General features: G+C 38.1%; 1 protein-coding gene and 1 pseudogene across 1 annotated transcript in view; both read left to right on the top strand.

The window, feature by feature from the left end:
- The window catches only part of CA13 (carbonic anhydrase 13), a 33,291-nt gene extending 13,337 nt beyond the window's left edge, over window positions 1-19,954 (top strand). The window contains exons 4-7 of the mRNA XM_077167126.1: window positions 5,911-6,006; window positions 7,289-7,351; window positions 7,783-7,938; window positions 17,689-19,954. Of these exons, the coding sequence (XP_077023241.1) occupies window positions 5,911-6,006; window positions 7,289-7,351; window positions 7,783-7,938; window positions 17,689-17,808 (435 nt within the window). The 3' untranslated portion in view covers window positions 17,809-19,954. The remainder of the gene's footprint in view (window positions 1-5,910; window positions 6,007-7,288; window positions 7,352-7,782; window positions 7,939-17,688) is intronic.
- On the top strand, window positions 14,346-16,222 carry LOC143685721 (2-oxoisovalerate dehydrogenase subunit beta, mitochondrial pseudogene; annotated as a pseudogene).
- Window positions 19,955-23,221: the final 3,267 nt, after the last annotated feature.

Consider the following 23,221-nt stretch of genomic DNA (forward strand, 5'->3'; position numbering starts at 1 on the left):
ACCCCACTCTCCGGTACCAAATCTGTTCTAGTTTGCTAGCTGCTGGAATGCTAACACACCAGAGATGGATTGGCTTTCAATAAAAGGGGATTTATTTTGTTGGTTCTTCAGAGGAAAGGCAGCTAACTTTCTACTGAGGTTCTTTCTTACGTGGAAGGCACAAGATGGTTTCTGCTGGTCTTCTCTCCAGGCCCCTGGGTTCCAACAACTTTCCCCGGGGTGACTTCTTTCTGCATCTCCAAAGGCCTGGGCTGAGTTGCAAGTGCTGAGACGAGGAATGCCGAGCTGCTTAGGCTATGCTACGTTGAGTTCTCTCATTTAAGCAGCAGCCAGTTAAGCCAAATGTCACTCATTGCAGCAGACACGCCTCCTAGCCGACTGCAGGTATAATTAGCAACAGATGAGGTTCACGTACCATTGGCTTATGTCCTCAGCAACAAGACTAGGTATGCTCACCTGGCCAAGTTGACAACTGAATCTAACTAACACAGTTACTGAGCTATGATATTTAGTCTCTTTAAAATACTGATGTTCAGAGATCATCAAATCTCTGGCAAATGGGCACACCTTTCCTATTTTATTCTTCTATTAACACGTACAGCTGACCTTTGAAACTATCAAACAAAAATGGCCATTTTACATATTAAAATACATTCATTTGAGTCCAAGTGCTTATTAAGGTGTGGGAACTGCCTTGTCCCCAGAGAAGATGAAAAAAAAAAGTTCTCCAATGTGTTCTGTGGCTGTGGACTAAAGATACCAAGATCGCAGAAGGAAGGACTCCTGGGTCTGGACGTTGTCTCAGTTTATATCATCTACTGAATAGCTTTCATGTCTGCATTCTAAAGTTTTGTGTTCAAAAGTTAACATGTTTGCTCTAAATCTCAGCAGCTCAGTGGAAATTAAGAGCTGGCTGCTTTGGATCCTTGTGCTCAAATTTTCTTAAGTGACTCAGCAGAGTTGGTCCCTTGTTTTACAGTTGTACCTTGTCCTTTTGTAAATTTGAAAGTATGTTCTCACAGAGGACACTCTGTTTTGGCAAGCAGTGTTCTGAAAAAGACCCTCATATCCTGAAGTTTGGCAGAGGCTCGGAATCATCAGAGGTCACCTGCAAAGCAAAGGCCATCTTGGTAGATTTCTCTTCTTGAAGTGGGCACAACGTTGACTAGAATTTTGTACTGTTCTTTTTAAAAATTATTGTTGTAGTAACATATACGCAACTCTAAATTTCCCATTTTAACCACTTTCAAGTGTACAATTCAGTGGTATTAACTATATTCGCCATATACCATCACCAATATCCATTACCCAAATTTTTTATCACTTCCAATAGAAACTCTGCACCTATTAAGCGGTAATGCCCCCATTCCCTTCACCCTCTGGCAGCTGGTAACCTATACTCTACCATCTGTTTTTATGAATTTGCTTATTCTAGGTATTTCATATTGAGATTATTGAGTATTTTTCTTTTTGTGTCTGGCTTATTTTACTCAACCTGATATCTTCAAGATTCATCCAATTGTAGTAGTTACAAGAATTTCATACCTTTTTTATGACTAAATAATACTCCATTATGTGTATATACCACATTTTGTTTATCCATTCATGTGTTGATGATTATACTGTTCTCTTAATATTTATTTAAAACTAGATTTTAGTTCATTTGCTCATTGATCCATTCACTCACTCATTCTGCAAGAATTCATGGAAGCCCTCCATGCCCATGATTTTTGTCCAGCTTACATGTTCTCATCCTGAAGGGAGTGCTGGAAAGAAGGAAGGATGCTACAGGTCCCCATAACTATGTAACCTAACCCAGACTCAGGAGTCAGGGCATGTTTCCTTTAAGCAGAGACCTGAAGGCTGAGCTGGGGTGAGTCAGGCAAAGGGAGAGATAGCAGTAGTTCTGCGTAGAATCAAGTGTGAGGACTTGGGGTAGGAAGGAGCAACACACATTTGAAGAACAGAATGGCCATTGTGCTTAGAGCATAAAGAACAAAGGAAAAATTATCGGAAGAAAATTTCCTTTTTTTGATCCTACTAATGTGAATCATGATAGGGATTGTGAACTTTATTCTAAGTGCAATGGAAGACATTGGATAGCTTTGAATTGGGGAGTGAGGAGGTTTTCATTTGAAAAATATCATTCAGCGTACAGTTCTAGAATAAACTGGATTGAAGCAAGAGGAGATAAGGGGAGCCAGTTAGGAGGCTTTTGGGGGAGTCACAGCTGCTAAGCGGTGGTGGTTTGAACTGTAGTGCAGGTACAGCGCTGTATGGATAGAAGTGTTGTCTTCGGTGGGGTTTGCCAATTGGATGTGAGGATGAGGGTTAGGAGGAGTGAATGTTTCTGATTTGAATAGGAAATGTTGATGGAGATGGAGGACATCAGGATTGGCAGTGTGGTAGTGGTAGATGCTAAACCTATAAACAAATAAGTTGAAGTTTTTTAACAGAAACAACATGAGGTAATCTGGTAGAGGGTGAAGGGGTGATTAGAAGAGACTTCTTTGAGATGCTATTTGAATTGAGACAGAATTACAAGAAGTCTCCATGAGATAATCTAGGGAAACCTTTCTAGGAAAAGGGAACAGCAAATAAAAAAGTGCTAAAGCAGGAATGAGATTGGCATGTTCAATAAAAGAAAGACATTGACCTAGGGGATTGCAATGTAGTGAGGGAGAAGTGCGGTCAGAGATATCCTAGAGTTGTAGGCAGGGACCACACCATGTCGGGCTTGTAGAGAACTGTGAGCAGTTTGGGATTTATCCCAAAAATAGTGGAGAGAAAACAATGGAAGATTTTGAGCAGTGGGATGCCATGCTCGGCTAGATAATTTTACGACATATGCTGAATACTGTGTGGAGAACCAGCTATGGCCAGGCAAATGTTGAAGCTGGGAGACAAATGAGAAAGTTGTGGAAATCATCCAAGTGAGAGATGATGATGATTGTGCTGTGGTGTAGTGGAGATGAAGAGATGTGGACAGATGGATGATATGCTGGAAGGTAAAGTCAATGGGGCTTACTGCTGGAAAGGATGCAATGAGTGAACAGAAAAAGAAAAGTCTAGAAACACTCCTCAGGTTTTGACTGGAGCAACTGGAATGATGGCTGTGCCACTTACCGAGATGGGGAATTCCAAGGAGGAGCAGGTTGCAGGAATTAACTTTCTGTTTTGGACATGTTACGTTTGAGATGCCTGTCAGGCTCACACTGAGTAGGCTGTTGAACAAACAAAGCTGGAGTTTAGAGAAGTTTAGAGAAGGACTGGAGAGGGAAGTACTTGGGAATTACTTGTATTTGGTTTTAGGTTCAAAAGAATCCCTTTGCACTCAACTGTGTAAATGAATTCAGGAGCTAGTTAGTTTTTCCAGCTGCTCTTTAACCTAAGTTCATGATGATCACCAGCAAGTGGTGTTCCCTTAAAAAGTAAAGAGAAGAAAAGAAAAAGAAAGGAAGGAAAAAACATTGAAAGCTATAATATAAAAAATTTCCTTTTGTGTCTAATCTGATGACTTGAGACTTTATAGGTAGAGATTAAAGTGATATAAATCATGAAAAATTTTGTCCCAAGAACTAAGCGCCTACGAAAAATAGGCTAATTGTTCACTTCATATTTGTTAACATTATCTGATTGCAGTTTACAGAGAATATACTATAGGTGTATTAAATATGTAGTTGATGGTGAAACTATTATTTCAGCATTAATGGTGGACTTAAGGCATAGTAAATATATTTCATGTATCACTAGTATACAGTTTAAAAATATTGAAGCTGAATAACAGTATTATTTAGAAATTGTTTTCAAGTAGGGTAGTGCTATTTTTGTAGTTCTATAATGACTTCTTTTTTAAAAATATTTTTATTGACAAATCTTCACACGCGTACATTCTGTTCATGGTGTACAATCAGTGGCTCACAATATCATCACATAGTTTTGTATTCATCACCATGATCATTTTTTAGAACATTTGAATCCCCCCAGAAAAAGAAATAAAAAGAAAAAAGAAAAAACTCATACATACCATATCCATTATCCCTCCCTCTCATGCAGTAATTTCTTGTTATTCAGCTGAAATCACTGTTGGTGTTGTTGTTAATGAAGAACTGAAAGTTTGACATTTGTTTGTTCATGTTTGAATTCAAATACAAATACTAATAAAAATGATATCAGTTCCTCTGAAGGCATTGTCAGTTAAGCAAGAAGTGTGGGAAGAGGAGGATTTGCTATTAAAAAAAAAAGAATTTTCTTACGCTAGCTTCCAATAGTTGTTTTGTTTGTCGTGTTATGGTTTCGCCAACAGAAGGACCTATATGGAAACATCTCTTTTTAGTTACATATTCATTTTCTATTTGGTTGTTGTGACTCTCAAGCAGTCATTTTGCAGCTTTGGCGGGTGTCATCTCTTACTAAAGGAACTGATACACTGGCATGGAGCCATGGAAAACAGTCTTCACGTCCTTCTCAGCTCCTCCCTTACCGAGGAATGTCATATGTCTCATGAGAGCCAAATACATTTTTGTTTCATCATCCAATGATTTCAAGTTTCTTTCCTCCCCCAACTCTCTCACACCAACTTAGATCGTGGTGTCACAGGAATTTGCTTTTATATTTTCTGTCTGATTATCTGACAAGCTTTCTTGATTTATTGTGTGTGTGTGTGTGTGTGTGTGAATGGTTTTACAGTTAACTGTTTATGATAATTCTAGCCAGACGTCCCCCCTCCCCCATATTAGTGTCTTGTCAGATATGGAGTTGTATTTAAAGGATGAGATAAAAACATGTACTTGGAAATACTGAATTCTCTTGATCACTTAGCTAGATGGGCCACAGGCATGAGGCCCCATGAAGTGTTTTCTCTCAGACGTGCCAAAAGGATTGCTTATAAGGGGACTTTATCTGCAGGCAGTTTCTCAGATGGGCTCCTGAGGACAGTGTTATCTGGCTGTCACCATTTACAAATCTTTAGGGTGTGCCATGTAAGCCCTTTGGCTTTGATCTCAGATTGTCCTCCTCTTAACCAGGACTGGAGACTCTCCTCCTGTGGTTTTGCCTTATTGCTTTTCTGCATTTCTTTCTCCATTGTTCGTGTGTTTGGGAAACTGCATTGTTTACAACAGTGCAATATTTGAGACACCTTTGTTCTTGGGGAAAGCTGCTTGCACAAAGTTCTAGAGCTGTGAAGTAGTGTAGTCTGTTTTCTGGAGTCTCAATCCCCCCTTATTTTTCTTTCCCCTACATGTTTCTCTTTTCTGTTCCTCAACAGCATCAGCTGCCTCTTATTTTCTTCCACAGACACCCCAGACCCAGCAAGTTTCCCCATTAAAACTTGCTCTCTGATCTGAGCTTATTCACTATACATGTGTGAATGCTATTTGAAATAGTTACACTTAAGGAGAATTGCATTTTCAAAAGCAGTACTACAGTGATAAACATCCAACTGGGTGGTTTCAGGAAACAGCTGGTACTGTCCTTGGCAGCAGGATTGTTCTGGAAACTCACTGCATGGGTGGTTGACTTACCCACCTACAGGGAGCCAAAGTTGGGTTCGTTCAGTGAACGCTGCCACTGACTGGGACCTGATACAGGGCTACTAGATTGCTATTGCATCTCTGAAAGGCCAGAGGCCCCAAGTTGCTAAGTAGTAACGGTGGGACATCGTTAGGCTGGAGGGGCTTGGCAGGATGTTCCAGGGCATTCCAAATGATAGCCTCTATTATAGTATGCCAACAAGTATGTGACCGTGTTCCTTCACTTCTTATACTTCAATTTTTGGACAAAAGTAACTAGAAGGATTCTAAGGCTCTTTTGAAGAACATATTATATATGAGTATATAGCACCAGAACATCTATATAAATGTTTCATTTGCACTTATGCTTGAATTATGTTGTGTACCTCCCTTTCAGCTCCATGTTGTTCACTGGAATTCTGACAAATACCCCAGCTTTGTTGAGGCAGCTCATGAGCCAGATGGACTAGCTGTTGTGGGAGTATTTTTACAGGTAAGAATTCACTGTAAAATAATTTAAAATAATTCAACAGCTGTGTTGGATATGTAGTTTCAGTTGTGGAGTGGACAGCCAATCATTTTGTTAATAGCCAACTCTTTCTGGGTTTAACCTTTTCCATTTACAATGAATTTTTAAAATGTGTGCATTAGTTTATTGTTCATCTAAAGGGCCCAGAAGTACCCTAGAAACATGGTCTTATGATTCCTCTATTGTCCATTGATCATTTGTATTTGAATCCTGGCAGTAACAATCAGAACTAATAATAGCGACAGAAATAACAATTGAGACCCTGAGAAGAAAAACTTTATTCCCGGGTCTTCCTACTTACATATTAGTTGGAATTATAGGAAAGAGTAAAGCTCAAGTTCCTGATTCTTCAAGCACTAATTTGACCACAATGGCTTGTTGTCCCAAACATGTTGACTTTTTTGTTATTTAATAATTTTGTGGTATTTCCCTTTGTGTAATATTCACCTGTGGTCAGACAAGTATTGTCATAATATCTGTGGGTAGGTTGGGCTGCTTAATTGTTGTCATAATATCTGTGGGTAGGTTGGTCCCCCTGCAACCACATCCTTGTAGAGCCTGTGCATTTGCTGTGCCCATAATCTGTGTCTGATGTTGTAAGTCATGGAGCTGGGACTGGGAGAAGCGTGGGACAGAGGGGAAGAGTGGCAGAGATGCAGCATTCCCTTTTCTTTTGCCTCCAAGCCTGGGTGTTGGCCGTGGAATCCAGGGAAGACAAGAGATTATAGTTTAATCCTGAAGATCAATTTAGGTCACCAGTAATAAGAAAAGAGGTTCATATATTCTTCTTATACAAATTCTGCTGATGATGGAATATCCTCTTGATTTGGGACCTCAGACTGTCTTAGGCTGAAACTGAACCATGTTTGGGTCTGATGTTTTGACACCACTATAGCCAGTTTGGATCTAGGTCTGAAAGTCACATCTGCCTTAATAAAGAGTTTCCTAAGCAAAGTTTCTCTCAAGGTAACTTATATCTTAGACATTCATAAAGCTGAAGAAAAATATGAAGCTGTTCCTACTAGTTTTGGAACCAAACTGACAGTTCAGCCAAGGAGCCCTGTAATATTATCTGGTTGTTCAGATTCTTCTGGCATGATAAGGCCAGTAGGTAAAATAGAACTTGATTTTAGAACAATAGCTTTCTGTTCTGGGTTAGCTTAGCTTTTTAGAAAAATTATTTTTAAAAAATGACTGAAGTGGAGTGATTCAGACCACAATTTCTTTTGAAATTTCATATTTTCAGATTGGAGAACATAATTCCCAACTGCAAAAGATTACTGACATTTTGGATTCCATTAAAGAAAAGGTAAAATATTTGCTAATAAGTAACATATTTGTGTGACTGTTCTCTTACTTTTCTTTGAATGCTTAGACCTTAGGCACAGCAAGTTTGGAACATATTTGACCAGCAGAGCAGAAATAATCTACTACTATTTTTCTTTTGAAAATTATGAAAAGATCTTAAATTATCTAAAATAACCACTAGCAAATCTATTTATGCGTAACTAGTTCCCATATTGGTATTTCAGAATAAACCTTTAATTGAAATACATTTTAAATAACACATATTAAAACAAATCTTAGGCTTCTTAAATAAATCTAGATAATGACCTATTGATGTTTATAATGGGCAGACACTAAAACAATTCCATATTATTTCTTTGGATGTATGTAATTCAAAGTCTGTGTGAAGCTATTCTATTGTAATTTTGGGGAATTCTCTTTTTTGTTTACCAGGGTAAACAAACTCGATTCACAAATTTTGACCCGTTATCTCTGCTTCCTCCATCCTGGGACTACTGGACATATCCTGGATCCCTCACGGTTCCACCTCTTCTTGAAAGTGTCACGTGGATCATTTTAAAGCAGCCTATAAACATTAGCTCTCAACAGGTATATCATCTCTTCCCAGGTTGATCTTGATTTACTCCGGAAACTGGGCTTAATCTATTATTTTTTTTAATCTTGTGCTTTATTTCTGCCATGTTAGGAAGCGTGTGATTTCCCTTCCTTAGTCAGATGGTTGGTTGGACCAGATGAAATTGATGTTTCTTCATTGTTTGTCATGCTACGATTAGATGGTTGCTTTCCCAGTCCTTAGATTTTGAAATCTATTGTGCATACAGACACTGATGAAAGTGAAATGCCATTTTGAACACTATTATCGCTTTCTTTTGTTTGGTCTGTTATATAAACAGGCTTGGATATAAATATATAAATGGCAAAATCATAAGAGAGGATACTTTTGGAGGACCACACCCTCCTTTCTGGCCTCAGTTGTTCTCCCCCCACGGATTTCATGTTCAGAAAGCCAGCCGCGCAAAGTGCCATAGGCGTGGTGCCCTGTGAGATTCACATACCTAAAACTCAACAGCCTAAGAGTTTAAGACAATCTCTCGGCTTTTGTTCACAAAAACTTTGTGGGGCTGCACAAGAGCCTTTTAAGCATTTTTTCAAAGGTCATGGGGTGATCTCTTAAGACCTATGCTTTTCTAATGAAAACATTTACTCTCTTACTTTTCTGAAAAATGCTTGCGAGGGGCTGCAAGGGTAGATCAGTGGTAGAAACTTTGCCTGCCATGGAGGAAACCCAGGTTTGCTTCCTAGTCCGTGCACTTCCCAAACAAACAGATAAGCAAACTAAGAAACAAAAAACCAAACAAACAAAAATTCAACAAATGGTGCTGCCCTAAAGAGATACTCACGTGGAAGAAGAAGGAAATGTGACCCCTGTCATACACGTGCAAAAAAAGAAAATGCTTAGAAGCCCCTGCAGCAGCTGGCCCAGCAGTCTGCTAAACTCAGGATGTCTTCTTTGTCTGCAAAAGCTTGGCAGATTAACTAACCTGACCAAGCTGACTGAGTGATCCCATGTGTTCTGGGTGTGCTGTGCTTAGCGGGTTTTGTTTTAGTTTTAGTTTTCTTCTTGCAATTAGGTGCTGCAGTATTTAGTATGGTCAAACCAAAGACTAGAGCAGGTTCAGCTATACCAGGGTCATGTCAGGTAACATTGCCCCTTGGAGTTCTGAACACATCAACTTTCTGTTGGTTGTTTCTCAAAATTCTGTTGACCGTGTCTTTATAGTTAAAGCCAAATAATGACCTGGGAACACAGTTATGAAAGCATTTTATAAAAGTCTTGGTAGAACTCCAGAGCTTGACTGCCATGAAAACTCCTGTGAATTTTTTTCAATCATGAATCAGTTGTGTTGTATCATGAATTTGATGTCATCGTCAGTGGCCTTATTAAGGGAGTTCCTTTTTCTCCTCTCCACCTGTAAAACTTCACTTTTCAATACCTTTGTTAAATGTGAGCAGATTTATATAGTGAGTTCATAAATTATAACAGCAAGGTAGTTAATAATAAGAGCATCATGTCTTTCTCATCTTTCAGGGATTTCTGTGTTCTTTAAAGTTACTTGGAAAATGATGTTTCTTTCAATCCACCAGGGATTTGGGAAAGAATATATCAAAATATGTAATTTATTCCTGAAAAAACATAAAGTTCATGTTGTTAAAAATAACTTTCTATATGTATAGGAATTACAACTGTCTAGCTGTGGAATCACTGCTGCATCTTATTTAAGGTTCAATTAATAATACATATTAATGTGATTTAGATACAGTACAGTGTATAAAATATAGTTGCATTGTAGGGCCCTCCTGTCATTGATATTTCACTTTGAAGCGTTCACTTAAATCTGCAGTAGTAAGGACACTTACAGACGTTTTCATTTCTAAGCAGATTGAGATGGTTATCTGAGTTAACTTAATTATTATAATGTGATATTATGGTGATTTTGAGAGTTAGAGAATTAAGCAAAAAGATATTTTAAAAGTACAACTCTGGTCTAATCATGAGAAAAATATCAGACGATTCCATGTGGAGGGACCAGTGTTCCTGAAAACTGTCAAGGTCATTATAAAGAAGGCCTGGCTGAGAAACTGTCACAACCAAGAAGAACCCTGCAGGATGTGATGACTAAATGTAATGCAGTATTCTGGATGGGATCCTGGAACAAAAAAAACATGTTAGGTAAAACTTTAGAATATCTGAATTAAGTATGGCTTTAGCTGATGATAAATTTATACTCATTCATTAATATTGACAAATCTACCCTATTAATGCAATACAGTAGTAACAGGAACCTGAGTTTGGGGTACATGGGAACTCTCTGTACTACCTTCATGTCTAAAATAGCTCAAAAATTGAACATTTATTTTAAAAACTCCCAAACATGAGAAGATCAATGAAATTATTTAGTTGCTTAGCTCTTTTAGGTTAAGTAAAATGAAAATATCTTTCGTATATACCACTGACTTAGAGATGTTACTTTCTGTTTTGGTTTATTAATGCAGCCAGAAATGTAATATGCCAGAAATAGATTGGCTTTTATAAAGGGAATTTATTAAGTCACAAGTTTACAGTTCTAAGGCCTTACACATGTCCAAACTAAGGTGTACAGAGAAAAGATACCAGGACTCAAGAAAGGACCAATGACGTTTGGGGTTTCTCTGTCAGCTGGGAAGGCACATGGTGACATCTGCTAACTTTCTTTCACTGCTTCTTGTTTCAAACATCTTCCCCAGGGGTGTTTCTTTCTGCATCTCCAAATGTGTCTGTCAGTCAGCTCTGAAGCTTTTTCCAAAATGGTTCCCTCTTAAAAGACTCTAGAGGGTAGATTAAGACCCATCTTGAGAGGGTTGAGATACATCTCCATGGAAACCACCTAATCAGAAGATCCTACCTATAATTGAGTGGGTTACATCTCGATGGAAACAACTTCCTCAAGAAGGTTCCATCCTATAATATTGAATCAGGATTAAAGAACATAGCTTTTCTGCTTTTCTAGTGCACACCAACACTTTCAGACCAGTGCCCTTTCCAAAAGTTAATTTTCAAACTTAATTTTGACAGCTCTTTCTTCTCAAAGTCAGAGGAATATTGTATTTATTCATTTTTCAATACCATCATATGTCACTTGCTTGAAAGTTAGTATCTTCTTTTTAGTAAGTTGTGGACAGCTTTTTTCCTAAGTTTTGCTACTGCTCTTTCTTTCTTTCTGACTTGTGTGTGTGTGTGTATGTGTGTGTGTGCTCCTGCTCTTTCTTACCTAGTCACTTTCTGATCTGAAGGGCAAATCGGATGCTTTTCATTTTCTTTTTCTTGATTTGAATCCATTTTTCTTCCTCAGTGTCAGACACTCGGTATCATTAACTGCCATGCCAGTGAGCAGGTATACTATTTTCTGATATTTTTGACAGTACATTTGTCATATTCTTTGGAAGACTGATTTTTCTTGCCAAGTCTCTTTGAGTTAACCTAAATTATCCAAATTGGCTTGCTCGATTGCTGAAATTCCACATGCAAAATAATTGGCTTTAATTATCTTCTCTGTGTGTTTTTTTGGCAGTAGGGGGCAGTGCATGGACCAGAGTTTGAGCATGGGTCTACCACATGGCCCGTGAGAATTCTACCACTGAATGACCTTGGCACCCCTCTACTTTAATTTTAAATCTTTTTCCCTCCTCTCTGTTCCTCACCTAGGATAATTATATTGAGCTGTGTTCAAGTTGATTCACTCTTTCCTCTGTCATGCCAATTTGGCTAATGCCATCAGTGTATTCTTCATTTTAGAAACTGTACTTTTTTTAATTCTAGAATTTCCGTTTGGTTCCTTTTTTATTGTTCCTATTCTTTTCTGAGACTTCCCATTACTCTGCTATTTCTCATGCACTGAAGTGATGCTTTGTTTAATTTTGTATAATAATCACACAGCCATTTTACAATTCCTTTTACTTCCAACATTTAGCTCCTCTTGGATCAGACTCTATTGCTTTACTTTTTTGTTGAGAATGTGTTCCATTTTCCTGGTACTTCTTATGTTGAGCAATTTTTATTATATCTTAGGTATATGAACATTAAGTTGTGGAGATTCTGGATCCTGTTATTTTTTCCTTTGATAAGTATTGTTTCCTTTGTTTTAATGGGTAATTTTTCTTAGCTGGTCTTGAACTGCAAATTCTGTTTTTTTGTGAAGCAGCTCTGTTCAGAGTCCAGCAAATCTACTTGGAGTCTATTCTACACATGCATGGTTCCTGAGTCAGTCAAAGATGTGGGTCGAGTTTAGGTATCCAGTCTTTGGCTCTTTCCTTTGCAGGATTATCCATCACTTCAGGGTTCACAGTTTCCTGGCTTCACTTTTCAAAAAACTGTGAGTTTTCCCAGGTGCATCCCATTGCAGCTGTGTGTACTTTGCAGACTGTGCTCAGCTCCAGACTGAAATCTGGGGGGGCAGGAGCTCACGTAACAGAACAATTCTTTTCCCTTCCCAGTGAGCATGACCTCCCCATCAGAGTCTTCCTGCTCCTGTTCACTCTCCAGTAACTTCAACTAGGTGCTTTTTGTGGCATATTTGTATTTCAGAGTTGTTTTCTACAGGGAGGATGTTAGGAGGGTATAAGTCCATTATATCTGGAAGCAAAAATGCTAGTGTCCTGTTTTAATAGTAAAATTTTGTATTTTAAGATCGAGGAATGCTCTCCTTTACTTCAGCATCTCTAGACTATATATAAGATGAGGAAAGAATTCCTCCTTTCAATCTAATCTATTTAACTCTATTCTAGATATACTACAGATATTCAATTCTAGATTTACTTACTAATTGCCAATTTTGTAAGGTTACGTACAACATTATGCAAGATCCAAACGTGAAAAAAAATGGGCCTTGTCCTTAGGGCATGTACTCTAATACAGAGGATAAAATAAATATATAATTAACCTCTGGGTTTCAATACTTATCTGACTCACAAACAATCTGGAGGTTATAGATTTCTGGAAAGTATATTTAGTGTGTGAAACTTGTAGAATCTCAGATAGAGCCACAGGTGTTCTTTAGGGTTAACAGAAATGATAATGATTGGGGATTGGCAAATTATAACAATTAGCAATATCTAGCTGAAGTTTGCATAAGAGTAGCCTCCAGAATAGACAATTCTGTTTGAACTCCCTTGGCCACTGATACCTTATTTTATTACATTTCGTTTCCCTTTTTTGGTCAGCAAGGCATTGCCAATTCCATGGTGCCAGGGCCAGGCTCATGTCTGGGAGTCATGTCCCACGTTGTCAGGGGTATTTTCACCGCTAGATGTCATGTCCCACATGGGGAGGAGGGTAATGATTTTATTTGCAGAGTTGGGAAGGGTTAAAGAAGAAGGTAAAAGAAGGTTTGTTGCAGCTGAACAACAAAAGAGGTTTTCTGGATGTAACTCTTAGGCATAGCTATAGGAAGGCTTAGCTTCTTCACTATAGAAATAAGTTTCATGAGAGCAAGCCTCAAGATCAAGGGCTTCATCTATTAACTTGGGAGTCCCTGTTGTTTGAGAGTGTCAGGGTTTCCCAGGTGGGAAAGTTTAATATTTGCATATTTTTTCTCCATCCCTCAAGGGACTTTGCCAATACTTTTTAATTATCTTCTCAACATACTCTTAGATGTATCTAGGTATTAAATTAAGCTATATAGAATTACAAGCTCTTGTTCCCATTCTGGGCTCTATGCATTTGGATTGGTTAAATGAGCTATCCAGGCAGTTATATAGTCTGCCATAGAAAATTTAGGTTTTGGACAAAATAAATCTCTCTTCCTTTGGTCTCATCCAGTAGGTGAAACTCTAAAATACAGACAATATCATTTGTTGCATAGGGGATTTTATTTATTTATTTATTGGTATTGGCAGGCTCTGGAAATCAATCCTGGATTTCTGGCATGGCAGGGGAGAATTCTGCTACTGAGCCACTGTTGCACTGTCCCATAGGGGATTTTTTTACACTGTTCTTTCTACTTTTGTGGGTTTGAAAGTTTCCACAATAGGAAATAAATTAGGAGAAAACATAACAAAGAAAAAATTGGAGATATTATATAGTGTTGTGGTTAGTGCATGGCTTATTTGCTGGCTTATCCTTTGACACTTACTATCCATCCCTCAGGCTCCTCATCTGTAAAATAATACTTTTTATTGATGGAATCATGTGGCAGATTAAATGAGAGAATGTAATATAAAATTACAAACTTAGCACAGTACCTGGCCTATAGTGTTAAGCAATAGAGAGCTTATTTTTATTATTACTCAACTTTGACAGGCAGGTAAGTGTTATTAAAGACTTTTGAGCAGGAGAATGACACAATCAAAGCTGTTTATCAAAATATCAAAAAAGAAAATTTCAGGAAAAGCCACAGAAACAAGAAGCTGGACACTGATGGAAACTGGAAGAGAAGGGAGAGACCAGCAGAGGCTGTCTTATGCCTTGCCATGTGACAGAAGAGTCCAGGATCGCCAGCGGCTGTCTTCAGGAAGAAGGAAAAACTCAGAAAATGAATCTTTTTCTGGCCAGATAACTCATTGGCCAGAGATCCTACTGCAGAATGTTTGGTGAAGATGTTACCTTTTGTGGAGTCTTAATACGCGCGGTTGGTTTGCAAGACAAATACGGAACAGATAGAGTTTTTAATGCCCCGTCGTGTGGACGAGAGTTGTCGGATTTGGAGTTGGAACTGCAGTGACTGGTGCTGCCATGGGAAGCGTGGCAGGGGAAATGGGAAGTGGCCCATTGCATTCTGCTATTGCAGAAATTCAGTTTGCAGATGATATTTTCTCTACTTTTCATCAGATTGTTAATGAAGCTGCCAAATACTGTTACCGCTCTAGTGATCTTTTCTCATTGCGGAAGCTTTGCCATCCGGGCCCCTTGGGGCGGTGTTGGCCATGGGGCTCTCTGTCATTCTCAGAGTCCTGAAGCTTTTCTTGCCCACTGTGCAGGAATCAAGGTGGTTATGCCCAGAAGTCCATGTATAGGAAACCTAGTTATCTGAAATAGTCTCATTTTTAAAGACAATCTCAGTTTGCTTTTTTTCAGATAACTAGGTTTACTATACATGAAAATTAAATTGTCAGCATTTGAGCCAAGAAAAACAGCAAAACAGGTTATAACTACTCAGACTCAAGGCTGCACTGGGGAGTCTCCTGGCAGGGGCGATGTGGTGAGTCTGGCTTAGTGACAGAAGAGGAGGTTTTCTGCCTGAACTAAGCCTGGGGCTGGGCAAGGAGATGGAACCGGTAGCTGCCAGCCAGGGATGTACATTTAGAGGCCAGTGCAATGGCAGAGGACACCCGAGCCAAGAGAAGTGAATCTGAGCTGGGGTTGGCTGATGCAGGGTCCTACTGGCTGGTCTAAGTGACTGAGAGGCCCAGAGCCAAAAAGGGAAGGAATTTGGTAAGATATTGAGATAGGTTTAGGGATTCTTTCCAAAATGAGCCACCTGCTCAGGGAAAAGAACAAGAATAATATCTAGTTTTAGATAATTGAGGCTAAGGAGTTATAGAGCTAGGAAGTCATGTTAAGTTTCCAGAACAGACCAAAGAGAGTGGGAAAAGTGAAGCCAAGATCTTCAGAGGAATTGGCAGTATCACCTGAAAGGCACGTTGTGCTTGGTGAGCCCCATGGGCCAGCGCCCTGCCTGGGACTCAGCATTCCTGCACAGCCCCACTTGGAATGGCTGCTCCAGAAGAACTGGAGAAGATCACCTTTGAGGTGGGGGCTCAGGTTCCATTTTATTAACCTCTGCTACTTGACTTGACCTGAGACTTTCTTAAGTCTCATCTAATTTTAACTACAATGGTCTGGGCTAATTTTAGGAATCCCATGAAATATGAGTAATAGTAAATTGTAAGTGTTTATCTAATCTTCCCATATTGCTACCCTTTCAAAGACGCCTCACAGCACCACTTGTGGAAATGCAGGGCTATGTGTGATGGCAGATCTGGTCTCCATCAAGTGCGGTTAAATGCTCTTGTCCATTGATACGAAGGACTGCGCTCTCTTCTGCCTCCCTTGCTGCCTGGTACTATATAAGACATGTCTTACGCCTTGGGTAAATGGAAGTGGTAGAAGCCTAACTGATATGTCCTAGTTTAACTTTGCTGGGACTCTGAGATTAGTTTAGAGAATGAGGACTCCCAATAATTTAATAATTTGTCCTCAACAAATCAAAATAAAACAACCACCAAACACATGTACTATTGGCAATGTGTTTTTGGTGAACATTTTCAAGAAGGTAGAATTATTCAGATAATTTACATTTTACCCCTGCAAACTTGTGCTAAGTATTAATAAATAATGTTAACCCCCCCAAATGAATTGTAAAATAATTTGTAAATTTTTTATAAAAGAAAAATTTAATTAAAAAATGTAGATTTATATCTATTGATGCGCAAAGATGTCTAGGATATGTATAAAGTGAAAAATTCAAGTCTTGAAGCAGTGTGGATGGTTAAGACTGTTTTTGTAAAAAATATATAAAAGGCATATTGTGTGTGTTCATTTATATCCGGAAGAGTATACTCTATTGTGTTAACAGTGGTTATGTCTGGGTGGTAGGATTCTTAGTAATTTTTTTCTTTATGTATGGCATGACGTTTGTAAGCTTTTTTTAAATAATTAAAAACATTAAGCTCTTTTGGTTAAGAAATGTACTCCACACCACTTAGATTGTATTACAATATTATCAGAGATTGAAGGGTCCTAGGTTTTTCCCCATGGTTAATTGTTTACCATGCGCAAGTGAGGTGAGAGCAAAGTTAAAGGGAAATAGTACTTAAAACAAAGGATCAGGATTCCATAGAATGGGCAGGAGATGGTTTCCACAAAACTGGGGCCATGACATGTTGGCTCATATACCATATTGGGGCTGTGATATACAGAAGTGCTTGTAAATGTTAAGTGTAATTCAGACAGCTGGAGGACACTCACGAGGTACTCTAACCCAGTGCTCCTCGTTATGGAGGATAAGAGACAATAAACAATTTGCCCAAGGTCGTGTAGCTGATTAGTGGCGGAAACAGAACCAAGACCTAGTTCTGAGAGCCAGCATAGTGCCTTTGTCCTATTTGGCCTTTTTTAGTGACATTCTCTGGTTTAGAGATATTAACTCTTTAAACCACATTCTGCATGCTGTTTCCTCTTTTTGCTTTGATCTTTGGATAAAGAGTGCTTATTTCTGACCATTATATAACATCAATATTTAGCTTTGGCTCCATCTGCTCTTTCTTTCATTTATGGCTTAGATGTCAAGCACCTGTTATGTATCAGATACACTTAGAAGTAAAATTAGATTTATATCATTAAAGAATAAAAAAGTCCTAAGACTTCAGTCTATTTTCAATTCTAGGACAGCTCTAGGTAATTCAGGAAAACACCCAGAAAATGTCAGGGGTATTTGGGCAAAAATATTACTAATAAAATAATTTGCAATGCGATTAACAGCTTAAAAATCCAACCTTGGCCCAATTCTTAAGTAAATTATAGGTTGTTCACTTTATCAAAATATTTCTCATAACAAATATGTAATAACAATAGAAATGCTGGGAAGGAAATAGCCACCTACTTAATTTTTGAACCCATGGATATTTGTATAGTATTGAGACTTGAGCAGAAAAGTTAGTTTATTATGACCCATAACTTAAAACTTTTTATTACAACACTTGTTGTTCCTGGTTAAGGTTATACATTGCTTAACTCTCTATGCAATGCAATTCGTTAATGTTGATAAGACTTTTCTATGCTGAAACATTTCTTGTTTTCAACAGCTGGCCAAATTCCGCAGCCTTCTGAGTACAGCCGAGGGTGAGGCGGCAGCTTTTTTGTTGAGCAATCACCGTCCACCACAGCCTCTGAAGGGCCGCAAAGTGAGAGCCTCTTTCTATTAAAGGTTGTCCCCGGTGGACCCCTGCAGACGTGGCTGCGGAGAGGCAACAGAACTGAACAAACCCCAGACTCTCTACTACCAAGTCTATACTAGAATCTTGATTTGGGGACTTTTGCTGTCAGCTGCCGCATCACAAAGAAAATCAGATCTCTTTAATCAAACTAACTGAACTCATCTGTCTCAGATTTGCACTCGTGGGTATTCAAGCAATAAATATGATTTGACTTATATCAAAACCCGTGGGATACCTCTACTTCACCCTGTGTGGAAACCTGGAAGGCATTGTGAACCTCAGCATGTATTAAACTTTTTACCTTGCCGGAGAGGCCAAACCAGTCACATCTTTCAGTGATGTGTGATGAAAAACGTAGTTTTTAGTTCCCGAATTTTAGGATTGTGACACCCTTTTCTAAACAAGTGATTCCGCTACATGTTTCACTACTAACTGAGTCATAAAGAGTAGATAACATTTTCTTTTAAAGTGATTTTTTGGTGTATTATTATGTTGCTGATTTGAATGGCATAATGCCTTTAACAGTGAGAACAATATGATACTCTGTGTGGGGTGGGATTCAGCTACTGAGTGGGTCCGCTCCACAGCTCCCAGATAAATCATGCAGTGTATGTTAAGGCATTCCTCAGGATGTAAAGGTCATTTACATTTTAACAAAGTATGCCATGTATCATATTCCCTCAATATGCTAATGATGAAATGGCTAATTGACAATAAGTGAGCTAACGATGGCATAGGACCAGCACTGGGAGAGCTGCCCCCGCCTGGCACACACGTTGCCGGCCTTTGGTTCTCAGTTTTGGCAACAGAGCGGGAAGAAGTCCCGTGGGGGTCATCGTGCCTATTGGTGGGAAAAAATTATTTGAATCTCCTATAAACTTACAATTATTCCATAAAACCTTCAACCCATCCTCACATCAGAGCCTGCCTCCTCTTTCACACATGTCTCTCAGTCTTTTAAGTAATTTATAAGATGACTCTAGGTATTCATTTTAACCCATTACCTTTTGTATTATATTTTTGTGATATTGTGTGCGTGTGTGTGTGTGAAAGAGGATAGCATGGGGTTCTTTTTGCCCTTTCTGGTATAAATGAATGACACTAGGCATTACCTTAATTTCTTATTAACCACGTTGATGTTTGATCACTTGCTATACCTCTGGTGATTTGTTTCAGATACTTCTCTTCCTCTGGATGTAGATTTTAATAACTGAAATTATTCTCTAATATTTTCTTGAGAGAATAATTGAGTATCACTAAAGAATGTGAAATACTTCGCATATCCTATGCTCTTGGAGAATAAAGTTGCTATCTCGGTTATTTTTGCTTTCCTCTCACAGGGACCAGCTTGAGGACATCCAGGTAAATAGTTAATGAATTGAATATTTTCATTTATTGGCTATCTTTGATAATTTTCTCCCTGCTTGAGATCAAATACACTATAAGTTAGCATGGAAAGTAAAATGTGGGTTGTCATCTCTTGAAAATCGTTTTTTTTTAAAGGAATGCTTATTAAATTCAGCTTGCACAGCCAGAAGCTCTAATAGTTTTAAAAATACTAGTTTTGAGTAGAAGATGTTTCTTTAGTTTGATAAGACATGTTGTGAAGTATCCTAGTCAGAGAAAGAACCCTGTTTTCTCCGAAAATGTAAATTGCTATATCTGGAGGGGCGTGTAAAATGGGGCTTTTAAATACTGTGTATGTAAGTTACCACTTTGTAACCTATGGTTTTTGCTACAGAATTCGAGCTGTTCTATGCTATAAATTGCAGGTTAGTAACTAAAAAAGTTGACACAGAACTGGTTTCCTTGAAGATTGCTAATTTATATATCTCTTAGAGGCAAAAAGATTGTTACAATTGTTATATTGTCTCTCTTTAAAAAAATTAAAGAGTTGTAAATACTAGTATAGCTTGCTTTTGTTTCCTGCAACATATATTGGATCTAGGTTTGTTAAGCTTTTTAAATTTTAATTTAAATTGGATTCAAACACAACAAAGAAAATGAGTAAAACTCTGAATAGCATTGGGACCTTGTGTATGCAATATACAGTGAGATTACATTTTTACACCTTTTATTTTGAAAAAAATCTGAAAAATCTTAGAAAAAAATTGAAGGAAGAGTAAAAATAACATTTTTTTAAATTAACTTTTTTTTTGAATTATTTCAGAATTAGTTACCATCCTCGTGCTCCATTATCTCACAAGCTTCAGTGTGTATTTTCCTATTTTAAGCTAGGACGTCTTCCTACATCACCACAATGCAATTACACAGCCATGAGATTAACATTGCTTTATTATACCATCTAAGACAGTTGCGAATAACTTGTTTTATTTAGTTGTCCTGTCTCCTTCAGTCTGAAACAGTTCCTCAGTCTTTCCTTGATTTTTATGATCTTGACACTTTTGAAGATGACAGGCCACAGTTATTTTAAAGAATGTCCCTCAGTTTGGGTTTACTTGACGTTTCCTTGTGAGTTGATTGGTATTCTGCATCGTTAGCAGGACTGTCACAGAAGTGAGGTTGTGCTCTTCTCAGTGCATCCTATCAGGCGCCTGATTTTGAGTGTATTCACTTTTACCTCTTGATTAAGATTGGGTCTGCATGGCTTCTCCATTTTGAAGTTACTCTTTTTCCTTTATAATTTATAAGTACTTTAAATATACTGTGTAAATATCTTGTTACTCATTCAAATATTCAATTTATTTATTTATCTATTTCCAGTCTGGATTTATAGAATACTATTTTATTCAGTGGGTCGTCATCCATTATAAATGTTATTTATTTTGATGCTCAAATTTTTCTTGATTTGGCAATAGGACCCCATCCAAGCTAGCTTCTAAGTCCTTTTTTCCCCCTAATTATTATTGATATATATTATATATTCACATACCACATAATCATCCAAAGTGTACAATCGATGGTTTGCAAGATCATCATATAGCATTTATCATCACAATCGACTTTTTGTGTGTGTGTGTGAAAAATAACATATATACAACAAAGCAATAAATTTCAAAGCATATTGCAACAATTGGTTGTAGAACAGATTTCACAGTTTGGTATGCGTTGCAAGTCCACAATTTTAGGTTTTTACTTCTAGCTGCTCTAAGATACTGGAGACTAAAAGAAATATCAATATACTGATTTCAGCACTCATACTCATTTGCTAAACCCAACCTTCTCTGTATAACTCCACCATCACCTTTAATCTTTCTCCCACTCCTTTGGGGTTTGGGGGCTGTGCCTCTTTAACTTTCTCATATTGGAAGGGGTTGTTGATAATATGGGATTGGGGATGGAATTAGTTGATGATTTGGAGAGGCTAGCTCCTCTGCAACTTCTATGTCCTTTTGATAGGTCTCCAGTTCCTTATATTCTGGCAGCTATAAGATGTTTCTGTCTCATCTTGTGCTTCCTTTTCCCCAGCTCTGAAATCAACCATTTCTTTAAGGAGCCCTTGTTTTCTTTTAGTGGAGAATGACATGGAGAAGTCAAGATTTGGACACTAGGTACACTTATTGCTGAGTGCATTGCAACTCCTAGGACAGAGGTAGAAATGTACACACACATGTGCACAAACATTCAAGTGTATTCACATATTTGACATCCGTATTTTTAAAAATAATTATCTATATTCAAAACTCATTTCACACTATCTCCAATTTTAATCCAACACTGTAGGTTTCATTCTAATTTTCTCTATTTCCATATTTATAACTCTTCTCCAATAGTGAGAAGCCTGGTTCCCATTGTCCTCAATATATTTACTTATTGGGCCAATTCTCACCACAGCTGGCTTCTAATTCTACCCTGCATGGATGCCCTCCTCGCCAACATGAGCTCTGATGTTGTGTGCTGGGCTACCATGTCCTACTGTCTTCCCACATGATGTTGACTTAGCTTAGCCTTGTCTAACGGATTTCGGACTTAATTGTTCAGGAAGGGAAGTAGGGAAGGAGGAGAGCTAGATTATCACTTGAAATATTTTCTGCGCTCCTTACAAGGAAGACTGTATTTTCTAAAGCAAGGTTATTGAAGATGTAGCTTTACTCATACGTGTTTTATCATCACATTCTTGTGGAAATGGAATGGAATGTTTTTAAAAAGTCTTTTAGTACCTCCTGAGTGGGAATTCAGAAAATGTAGGTTAAGGAATAGTGTTCTGTTTTCAGAGGGCAGAGAGGCATCCTGGCCCTTAACTAGTTCCCTCAATTTATTCTTATTTCAAATTCTACTAAAGAAGCTTAACTCTTTTATGTGAAGGTTTAAATACCCATTGAAATACAAACTCCCCTTAGAGGGTAATCTTTAAGTTACCATCTGTAACTTTATTCACTGTAGAATAGTCGATCTTTATATGACAGCTTTTAGTGGGAATAAAGACTGTGACAGAAGGAATGTTGAAAAGATATAAAAAAGTCAGTGCTCTGAGTGGATGGATCACCAAGATGAGCCCAAACCCCTTCACAGTTTTGCCTACATGCCTCATTCTTACCTGCATCTCTATCAACTTGCACCATTCCTGGTATATGGCAATCACTCAATGTCGGTGAATAGAAAGCACTCTTTATCAAAAAGAATAATTGGAATTTTTTCTTTTTCTTGTGTGGCTAGAAACCCCTCTACCTGCCTAGAGAGGAATTATAACCAGCAGAGAACCCCCATCCCTGCCATTGACTGAGAGAAGTCTTTCTGCTTGAAGATCTCCAATATTTCTTTGTTTTCCCATTCTCATCAGTACGAGTCCTCCAGTGGGAAAAAGTGGGTATATTAAATTTTCTTGTTTCAAATGAATTTTCTTTCAACACAAACTCGTTATTTATCTTAACTGTATCAACAGAATGAGCGTTGCAAAAACTTCATGTGGGTTTGTGTCTTAATTATCAGCTGAACTATAACTCAACCCTAAGTTCCTTATTGAAGGAAGGTGAGAAAAAATGTTATACAAAGGATTTGTAATTGAACAGTGACTTTATGACATAACTACTCTTAGAGAAGGTAATTCTAGGCATCTGTTGTTGACTGGTACCAAAGGTGTTGAAAGTATAGGGAGCCTCTCTGAGGCCCCAGACATAATCTCATAATTAAATCCTTTGGCATTAATAATATATATATGGCACATTATCAGTCAGGTTCCACCAGGAAAACAGAAATCACCAAAAATTTCAAACAGAGGAGGTTAAATGCTGAAAATTGATTATACAGTTTATAGAAGATGCTGAAAAACCAAACAGGGGGTAATGAAGTAACCAATAGATTAGCAAGAGCAGGAAGCTATCACCACCCTTGGCTGGGGAACAGAAGGAGTCTAGGGGTCATTGTCACCCAGCTGAAGTTGGAATTACATTAGACCTGACCAGCAGGAGCTCTGTTTTTAATTTTTTTTCCCAGGAGACAT

Source organism: Tamandua tetradactyla, chromosome 6 (genome assembly GCF_023851605.1).
Source record: "Tamandua tetradactyla isolate mTamTet1 chromosome 6, mTamTet1.pri, whole genome shotgun sequence".
Lineage (NCBI taxonomy): Eukaryota > Metazoa > Chordata > Mammalia > Pilosa > Myrmecophagidae > Tamandua > Tamandua tetradactyla.